Below are 11011 nucleotides of genomic sequence, written 5' to 3' on the forward strand. Positions count from 1 at the left end.
TTTCAGCCTGTTCTCGCACAGTGTAGGGGAACCTGATGTATCGACTACCCATATTAAGTATACCATTCAAAATGACATATTATGGCACTCAGGGACGGCTGTGATATACCAGACCTATAGGGTGAGATGATAGATTCCAATAGAATTATTTCATATACAAAAAGGTCTTAGACACAAAGTTGAGGATTACTTATAGTTTTTTTTATATAAATAATTTACCTGTCTGCCAATTCCCGCTGGACTTGCATTTGGACTGGGATGGCATGGTTCTGGCATGTTGCCCCCTCGAATACTGCACCCAATTCAACACATAGATCTAAGAGCACAGCTCTAGGGAATCTAAATCGGCTTATTAGCCAGTCATCATCATGGGCCAGGAAATCATCATGGTCCCTGAAAACTCGTTCTCTCCTAATTCTGCCATTGGCGTAATCCTCCAACAGTGCCGGCAGTGCCATCATGAAGTATTACATACCCGGGTCACCGGAGGATTTATATGTTTCTAGCAATTAGCCTGATCGTTAACACCTTGACAAAAATCACAGAATTAATTTGTGGGCGAAAATGTAAGACGAAAATGTTATAGAGAACTTCTTCCTGACGGTTTTGTAATGAACACCGTAATAGTTAGGACCGATGATTAGTAGCGATTGTGCTTCATGACTGTATTTGCAGACTTTGACATTTTATGATATATGTACATAAAGGAAAATATTTAGTTTGTACACTGTGTTCTGTAGTTCTCTAATAAAAGGGTATTTCATGCTATTCTGTATCACATGTAGTCGCGTCATCTCCGTCTGCGCTCCCGTTGTGGACAATGTGACTGTGCGCTGGTTATTCATTCATTCATTCATTCATTTATCTTCTACCGCTTATCCGAACTACTCGGGTCACGGGGAGCCTGTGCCTATCTTCAGGCGTCATTGGGCATCAAGGCAGGATACACCCTGGACGGAGTAGCGCTGATTATTATTATTTTATTTTTAATACATTTTGAATTACATTTGGTTTTTACTAGATGTATGTAGCCTAAAACAATCGGCACAAATAACACTGTTGGATTTAATCTTCATGATAATGTGGATATAACGTATGAAATGGAGTAAAAATTAAATGTCATTAATTCTTGTAATCGTTCTTCTCACATGAATTTTTTACAATCGAACTTCAGTTCATGACCTCACCATCTGTGTCGCCAATTCCCTTTGTCTCCAGAATGTGCGTACGCACGTCTCAAAGTTTACTTATAGGTGCGCACATTTTCCCGTAAAGTTTGTTTTTATAGATCACAACCTTTGCGTGAAAACTGGCGTACGCACATTTCCAGCCCCGTTTTGTGCGTACGCACGCTTTATAAATGAGACCCCAGATGATTTTCAGACCCAAACATCTGTGACTCACAAGAACGGAATGTCTAACATTTCTATGATATCTGAACTGTATTCAGAATACATTCTGAGCCACATGCCTTAAATGTGATGCTTTAATAATGAGACAAATAAAGATTCTATTTTAATAAACACTCGTCCTGTAGCTGGCGGTTCTTGCTCTGCAGGTTTTCGATTCTCTAGATGGAATGTGCTCAAAGTCATCCAGGTACTTGTTTTTGTACATGTTTACTATGAGGAATTCTGGGGTCTTACTTAAAATCCCACTCTGTGATTATGATGATTTATAATCCCACTCTCAGTGTAAAGCTGCTTTGAGACAATGTCCACTGTTAAATGTGCAATACGAATAAAATTTGAATTCAAATTTATTTCTATAGAGCTTTTAACAATGGACCTTGTCTCAAAGCAGCTTTACAGAACAAACATAAAACAAAGTTAATATAAATATTAATATTATACAAAAATTCAAGATTATATTAAATATATTTAAATATGTTAGTATTTATCCCCAAAATTGAATTGAACTGAATTATGTCGACACTGAAGGTGTTTGGGAAATTTGTACTGAATCTGTACTGAAGTGACGCTTCAATGTTGTTGAAAAGCCGTGATGTAAAGGACATGCTGCCTGAAATCATTCACATCACTTCAAGAAGTCGTTCATTTGATCAGTGGCATCTTTTACAAAAAAAATCCTGTTTTGTTTAAAGGTCAGAGAAGGGAGGATGTTATATTTACATCTACAATTAACATCGATATAGATCCAGAAAACACAGCCTTTAAAAAATAACTGGGTGGAGTTTGTGAGTAATTCTTCAGAATGATGAACAACAGATACAGAAGGTTGTCACAAGATTATCATAATGACAGGTTTCTGTGTTCATAAAAGCTGAAGGCAAATCAGAACATTCTTTCAACTCAGTGTGAAATTACAGCTCCTAAAACTGGAAATCAAGCAGCTATTTTAAGGGAAATAAAAGCAGCTTTTGATCTGATTTCACCACTCTGTGTTTTTGACTCGACTGCAACATTTACATCAGACGGTCTCCTGGACACAGCTTCAGGTCTCCACACAGTGGTTTAGTGTGATTCAGGTCTGGACTCTGGCTCCTTCATTCACGAACACCGACCTTCTAAAGATTCTGCACTAAAATCCACTGGTATTTGTAGCTCCTCGTGATTCCTCCACCTGATAAAAGCACCAGTTCTGGCTGAAGAGAGTGCTGTAAAGCCTGATGCTACATTCCCCCCGCCCCAGGAAGAAGGAGTTTTATGAGCCCTGAAGGTTTGTGTGATGGAGCCGTCACAGCTTAGTGCTCACCTGGAGGCTGCAGGAGCCGGTGGTAGATGAGCAATCCTGCTGGAGAGCTCACTCCAGAGATCAGGGTGACTTTAAGCAGAGCCCCGTTGTGTTTATCAGCACGGCAGATCGCAGATTTAAGCCTGTCGGTCCAGTACACACTACTCTGTGTACGCACGCACACACACACACACACACACACACACACACACACACACACACACACACACATTATTACATTATTTACATTTACAACATTTGGCAGACGCCCTTATCCAGAGCGACATACATAAGTGCTTAAATCTCTAACATTGAATACATTAATGCTGGTTCACTAGGTTTTTTTTTGCAAAAGATAAGGAAAGAAGTGCTAGTTGAAGTGTTTCCTGAATAAGTAGGTCTTCAACCACCGCTTGAAAATAGCCAGTGACTCAGCTGTCCGGACCTCTAGGGGAAGTTCATTCCACCACCTTGGTGCCAGAACAGAGAAGAGTCTTGTAGTATACTTGCCTCTTACCCTGAGAGATTGTGGAACCAGTCGAGCAGTGCTGGTAGATCTGAGGTTGCGGGGTGCAGTGCGAGGAATGATGAGGGCTTTGAGGTAAGAGGGAGCTGGTCCATTTTTGGCTTTGTAGGCCAGCATCAGTGTTTTGAATCGGATGCGTGCAGCTACCGGAAGCCAGTGGAGGGATCGCAGCAGTGGGGTGGTATGCGAGAACTTTGGCAGGTTGAAAACAAGCCGGGCAGCTGCCTTTTGGATCATTTGCAGAGGACGGATTGCGTTCATAGGTAGACCTGCCAGCAGTGCATTGCAGTAATCCAGTCTAGAAATGACAAGAGACTGAACAAGTACCTGAACAGCCTGTGTGGACAAAAATGGCTGAATCCTTCTAATCTTGTAGAGAAGAAACCGACATGAGCGAGTCACATTAGCAACATGAGTGGACAAGGACAGTTGATTGTCCATGGTTACCCCAAGGTTGCGAGCTGTGGCTGAAGGGGAGATCAGATCGTTGTGCAGGGATATAGTAAGGTCATGACCTGGGATGAATCACCTGGGATGAACAGCAGTTCAGTTTTGCTAGGATTGAGCTTTAACTGATGAGCAGTCATCCATGATGAAATTTCTGCCAGACATGCTGAGATCCGGTCAGAAGCTGTGGCATCGGAGGATGGGAAAGAGAACCCATGTGATGAAATAAATTCACCAAGAGAGAGAGTATACAGGGAGAAAAGAAGAGGATCGAGTACTAAGCCCTGTGGGACGTCAGTGGAGAGTCTGCGTGGAGCAGATGTCACTCCCCTCCATGTTACCTGATATGAGCGTCCTTCCAAGTAGGAAGCAAACCATTCCCAAGCTGATCCGCAAATCTCAAGACTTTTGAGAGTGGATAAGAGAGTCTTGTGGTTGACCGTATCAAATGCTGCTGAAAGGTCAAGGAGGATAAGGATGGATGACAGTTTGGCTGATCTAGCAGCATGTAGTTTCTCAGAGACATCCAAAAGGGCTGTCTCTGTAGAGTGAGCTGCTTTAAAGCCAGACTGGTTGGGGTCTTGGAGGTTGTTCTGTGAGAGAAAGAGATTATAGACAATGCGTTCAAGAATTTTTTGAAAGAAACGAGAGAAGTGATACCGGTCTGTAGTTACTAATGTGTGATCGATCCAGAGCAGGTTTCTTTAGGATGGGAATAACCCTTGCTCTCTTGAAAGTAGTTGGTACCTGGCCAGATGCTATGGATCTACTGACGATAGTGGAAATGAAGGGCAAAATGTCTTGCGAGATGGTCTGGAGCATAGTGGTAGGGAGTGGATCCAATGGGCAAAGGTTATTAAATGTGCTTCAACACGTCTCTCTTCATCGAGTCTGAAATAAATCTGCTTCATTACTGTAGTTATGATTCCTACTGTTTGTCCTTATGTTCTGATTTTCAGGGTTGTTTTTGTCATTATTGTGATTCTGTGATGGACTTTTTCTTCTTACAGTTACAACAAACTTTTTAAACAAAACCAGCAGGAAGACTCACAATTTGTTGCTGTTGTTACGTTAATGTTTTTATTATAAGCTAAAAATAGAAGAATGTTTTTTATTGTTCTTTATCATCGTTATTGTTCTTGTTAGTTAGTTACTGTAGTTTACTGCCATGTCAGCTACTGAGGCTATCTTCATGGCAAGAACGGTTAATAAGAACTAAAATAACCTAAAATCACAGGAATAAATATTGACAAATATAGACAACTTAAATTAATTTTTTTGCATTAATATATGACAGAAACTCTAAAACTTTTTCTGATGAAACCTTGTAAAATAGCTCTTTAAATGAATTGGCCTCATAAAATACCCTTCTGTTGTCATTATACGCAGGACAGTCCAACAGAATGTGTTTGACAGTAAGGGGAATGCTGCAGTACGAGCACTGAATGGGGTCTTGTCCTTTCAGCAGGTATTCATGTGTCAGCCTTGTATGTCCGATTCTACATCTGGTTAAGATCATCTGATCGAATCTTGAGCTCGTAGGTATTAGAGACCTGGTAGTAATTTCAGGGTGTATTTCAAACAATTTTTTATTCGACCATGTATTCCATTCCTCTTGCCACTTATTTAGTACACATCATTGATAATAGGGCTATATTCTGAGGGAGGAATTTGGCATCCAGTCACATTCTGCCTTAAAGCTTTCTTAGCAGCTGCATCAGCTCGCTCGTTTCCTGAAAGTCCAACATGTCCTGGAATCCAACAGAAATTTACATTATAGGATTGATTCTGTAGATGATCAACTTTGGTTAAAATAGTATCAATCAACGGATGGTTATGCTCCAAGGATTCCATTGCTTGAAGGCACGATTTAGAATCGGTAAAAATTATAGTGTTCTTCAGTTGGAAATTATCAATGTGTTCCAAAGCTAAGAGCAAAGCACAGGCTTCAGCTGTGGAAATTGAGCATTCTTTTGGAATTCTAGTTCCATACTGTTGATGTCCAGTCATCATTGCTGCAGCTACGCCATTTTCTGCTTTTGATCCATCCGTGAATATTGGTAAGTGTAAGGGGTACTGACTTCTTATGTCCATATATTGCTGTCTATAAACATTTGGATGAGTCACACCTTTTCTCTGATGTCCTAAAGCCATGTTGATTACAGGTTTCTTTAATATCCAAGAAGGCAAGGAACTGAAGTGTGTTTGACGTAAGTTGTCCAAATTTACGTTCAAATGTCGTAAGTGTGGATTAATACGAACGCCGAAAGGTTTGATGGATCTTGGTTTACTCTCATACAACTGATCAAACTGAGGGTTAAAAACTGCAGAGTATGCTGGGTTATTTTCATTCGCTTTCAGTTTAATAGCATATTGAAGTGATGGTTTTAACCGTCTGTTTTGGAGCGAAGGTTCATTGGCTTCAATATATAAGCTCTGCACTGGAGAGGTTCTAAACGCACCTAAAGCTAGTCGTAACCCTTGGTGATGCACTGTATCAATTATTTGTTTATATGACTTCCTGGCAGAGTCATAAATTATACTGCCATAGTCCAAACGAGATCGAATGAGAACTCTATACACTCTCAGAAGAACGATGTAATCTGCACCCCATTTTGTTTTGGCCAAGACTTTAATAATATTCATAGCTTTCAGGCACTTGATTTTTAACAATTTTAAATGTGGTATAAAAGTCATTTTGTTATCAAGAAGAAGACCTAAAAACTTACTTTCCTTAACAACTTCAATCTGATCTCCCTTGATAAAAAGTTCTGGGTCATGATGCAGAGTTCGCTGAAGGCAGAAATGAATACAAACAGTTTTGGTTTTGGAAAACTTAAAACCATTTTCAGTGGTCCACTGGCTAAGTTTGTTAATACATAATTGCAAATGTCTTTCATTCATACTCAAATTTCTCCCTCTATAACAGATGCTCAAATCATCCACATAAAGGCTGCAGAATATGTCCGATCCAATAACTTCCACAATGCTATTAATTTTGATACTGAAGAGAGTGACAGAGAATACTTCCTTGGGGAACTCCAAGTTCTTGTCTGTGAATATTTGATAGAGAGTTTCCTACTTGGACTCTGAAGCATCTACTGGATAAAAAGTTTGAAATGAAGATAGGAAGTCTTCCTCTAAAGCCCATACGATGAAGATCTCTCAAAATCCCATACCTCTATGCTGTATCATCTTTTTCTAGATCAAAAAAGACAGCAACAACATGTTCTTTCCTGATGAAACCATCCCTGATGTACGTCTCCAGTCGAATTAGTTGGTCCAGTGTGCCCTTACCACGCCTAAATCCACACTGGTAGTCAGTTAATTGTTTCTTTGATTCCAGCATCCAAACAAGGCGGTTGTTAATCATTCTCTCCATGGTTTTACATAAGCAACTGGTTAAGGCAATGGGTCTATAGTTATTTGGATCAGTGTGATCTTTCCCTGGTTTAGGTATAGGAATCACTGTTGCTTTCTTCCAAGAATCCGGTAGTTTCCCAGAAAGCCATACAGTGTTAAAATGATCTAATAAAAGAAAGAGTTAAAGCACAGTAAGGTAAGTGCTTTAAAAACTGGTAGTGAATTTTATCTGGGCCAACAGCAGTATCATGTGAACATTTTAAAAAGTTTATTAATTCTTACATCTTGAAGGGATGATTATATACTTCCATGTTATCAGAACAGAAATTCAGTTCTTTACATTTTTGCCGTGCTCGTTTTAGTTGAAATTCAGGGAGGCAATTCTCCATTGATGAGTTCTTTTCAAAGTAGTCAGCTAATGTATTTCCTATATCCATCTCCCTTGTCTGAAGTGTCCCTTGTTCTTTAATATGCTGTATATAAGACTCACTCTCCATGCCCTTCATTCTACGAATCATGTTCCAAATCCTCTTCGCGGGAGTATAACAGGTTAAACTTGACACAAATTGTCTCCAACTCTGTTTCTTTGCTTGATTTATGACTCTACGAGCTTGAGCTCTGCAAATCTTGAGACGTAACAAGTTTCTGATGGGTGTTTATTAAAAGACCGTTCAGCCTTTTTCCGTGTTTTAATAGCCTTCTTACATTGCTCATTGAACCAGGGGTTAGCTTTATTGTGAGACTTTGCTGATGTGTTCGGAACTGTCTCATTTGCAATATCAATTAACTGTTGGGAGTAGGATTCTATGGAGCATTGATTGTCCTGGTTAGCAAGAACCAATTTTTCTCTGCACATAGTCTGAAATGAAGGCCAGTCTGCTTTCTTAAGTTGCCACCTTGAAGGCCTCATTTGGATACTCACTTGTGGAAATGTGATGATAACTGGAAAATGATCACTTCCACAGAGGTCATCCCAGACCCTCCATGAGCAGTCAAGGTAGATATCGGCACTACATATTGTCAAATCAATCGCTGAATAGGTACCATGACCTGGGTGAAGATGTGTTTTTGTTCCGTCATTTAGCAAACACAAATCATTATTCACTATAAAAGTTTCCATTCGTTTCCCTTTAACATCACATCGGTCTTCTCCCCATAAGGTATTATGGCTGTTAAAGTCACCCATGAGTATATATGGCATTGGCAGTTGTGAAACAAGCTCATCCATTTCCTGAGGTAAAATGCTTTCACACGGGGAATGTAAATAGAGCATACTGTTACTACTCTGTGGAGAGTAATTTGAACCGCTACTGCTTGAAATTGGGTATCCAACGCTATATGACTGTGAATTAAATTGTTTTTCACCAAGACCGCTGCTCCTCCAGAAGGACTTTTGAACCGCTTTGTTCCAGTTGTACATCTTGAACTTGCTTGGTTTGAATGTAAATGTTCCTCGTTTTTTGAGAATTCAAATTCTTTGTACCGCTTACGTCTTTGGGCTTATCTGTGGATATCCAAGTTAGATCTGTCTGACAACTACTAGTATGTGTCTTCGGTATAACAGCAGCAGAACAAGACTTCTTCAAAGTAAAAACAGGGAGTCCTTCAACCAATTTGCGAGCTTCGACATAGCTTACCTTCCTTGTGTGTTTCATTCTTTGTATTTTCTTTTCTTTAATCCACATGGGACAATTCTTTGATGAAGCTGCGTGATCTCCAAAGCAGTTTTTGCATTTAGAGGGCTTTGAACAGTCCATTTCCTCTTCACCACAATTCTGGCAAACCGGCTTATTTCTACATCCTGCAGAACCATGACCGAATTTCTGACATTTCTGAAATTTAAAGCATCTCAGTGGATTTGGTATAAATATATCCACAATGACACTTAGATATCCAAGTTTGATTCTTTCAGGGGGTTGAGGTTTGTTAAAAGTCAGGATGTATGTTTCTGTTTTGATCATTTGTCCATCCTTTTTGATGATAATTCTTTTGGTATCAATCACTCCCAGTTGTTTCAGTTCCGAGGTTATATCAGCGTCGATCCATATCCTGCAGCTCTCTGGTGCAGATCACGCCTTTGCTATTGTTCAAAGAAGGATGACAGAAGGCTTTAATATCTATACCAGCCAAGGTCGTTACTTGCAGTAGATTGTCTGAGTTTGCTTTCCTAGCACAATCCACCAAGATCTGTCCAGACCGCAGCTTCTTGATATCTCTGACTGCTCCCGCAATTCCAGTTATTCCTTTTTGGATTGCAAAAGGAGACAGTTTGGTAAGAGGCATGTCTTTAGTCAATGATTCCAGTAAAATAAATCTTTGCCAGTTTTCGTTATCAGAGGAGAAAAAAAGATCAGTCTTTAGTTCAACCTCCAAATCCTGGTCTAGTAATCGTTTTTTGGTGTTTTGTTTGTTCGCCATGTTAGAAGTATATTTTTCATAATCCCTGCTCCTCACCCACCTCAGAGCCCTACAAGGGGATGTACAGAGCCACGGACATCCACCAGATGTACATCAAGGATACAGAAATGGTATACTTGAGCATATAGACACGAAATCCACAATACTCAATTGACGCTTCGCCAACATCTTCTGGAAGATGCGAGTTATACAGATGTTTGCAAATCAACCTATTTCCAGGGCGAGTCCTGACTAGCCGATTGATTGGGACGGGCCTTCCCAACCTCCCGTCTGATTGAAGTAGGAGCCAAAGTGATGTGTTGGATAAGTGGAAGTCGCAACTAACCACAATCCTCAAGCACCAGGACCTCTTCCTCCAACGACACAAGTCGCAACTCACGGCCAACGAGTCGCCCCATTTGTCGCCTCTTACGATCAGCAAGGGGGTGCTGAGGACCTATTCTACCCCGGGTCCCCACGGGTGTATTTTTCTTGTAAGTTTTCTTAGTGTTTTCGCAGTTTATAATTTGGAGGTTGTTGTCATGGTTACTGTTAATGTCATTTTATTTAGCATTTAATAGAGAAACAGAATCCACATGGGATCTCAAACAGAGGAATTAGATGAGCGTTAGTCGATCAGCGAGAAATGACGTCAAACTTAATCCGGACACATGAACCAAGAAATGAAAACAAGATCTGGAACCAGAAAAACCAAGAACCCAGAACACCACCACCTCAGGTCATGCAGGAGGGGGAACATGAGGACACGTAAAACTGCTCCAAACAGAACAAATACCGCTGACAGCCTAAACACAGGGATAATCAAAAGGAGTATAAAAGCAGGGTAAGAATTTGAGACATGACAGAAATGAATAACAACACAAAGGACAGAGAGGATTCAAAACAGACATAAAACATAAGAAATCTCTGAGCTCATCTTTTTATTTTACTCCTGTTATTTTTGTTGGTGTTGCTCTTTTTTGGTGTTAAAGCAGTGATGTGCCTGAGACAACATGATTTATACTAATGTGTGTGATGTCGGCTTTAAACCGAACAAAAAACTGCAATAACTTGCACGTGCAGTTGTGTGTATGCGTGTGTGTGCGCATGTGTGTGTGTGTGTGTGTGTGCGCGCTTGGGTGTGTGTGAGCGTGTGCATGTGCGTCTCTAACATATACTGTATATATTACTATAGAAAAACAGATAAAAGAATGAAACTTAAAGTTTGCTTGTTAATTTATCACAATTATATATTTATATACATGATAGATTTTTGTTTAATTTAAATATCTGCCCTGAAAAGGACCACAGGACAACATTTAAAAACATGTTCAACCTTTAAAATAAATGAAAGAGATTTTTCAATGCAACGTCACTGTCATGTGACTTGGTGTTGGAGTGTAACATTAACTACAGACTGTGTGTTTTCTCACACTGCAGCACAGAAGCTAAAAACACTAACCTCAAACACGGCCAGTCCAAACGGCTGGTTCAGATAACCGTTTGATTCCACCACCGTCTTCCTGTGCAGGCCGTCGTACGCCACCCTCGACACGGTGTTCAGGCCCGAGTCGGCCCAGTACA

At 40.2% G+C, this 11011-nt stretch overlaps 1 protein-coding gene across 4 annotated transcripts in view; it reads right to left on the bottom strand.

The window, feature by feature from the left end:
* The window catches only part of LOC113642636 (very low-density lipoprotein receptor-like), a 109975-nt gene that overhangs the window by 83682 nt on the left and 15282 nt on the right, over positions 1-11011 (bottom strand). For all 4 annotated transcript variants that reach the window (XM_047800438.1, XM_047800436.1, XM_047800435.1 and 1 more), the window contains exons 8-9: positions 10890-11011; positions 2716-2860 (exon numbers count right to left, since the gene is read on the bottom strand). The exon at positions 10890-11011 is cut by the window's right edge and continues 18 nt beyond it. In XM_047800438.1, coding sequence (XP_047656394.1) covers positions 2716-2860; positions 10890-11011 — 267 coding nt within the window. The remainder of the gene's footprint in view (positions 1-2715; positions 2861-10889) is intronic.

The sequence above is a fragment of the Tachysurus fulvidraco genome, chromosome 14 (assembly GCF_022655615.1).
Source record: "Tachysurus fulvidraco isolate hzauxx_2018 chromosome 14, HZAU_PFXX_2.0, whole genome shotgun sequence".
In the NCBI taxonomy this organism is placed as follows: Eukaryota; Metazoa; Chordata; class Actinopteri; order Siluriformes; family Bagridae; genus Tachysurus; species Tachysurus fulvidraco.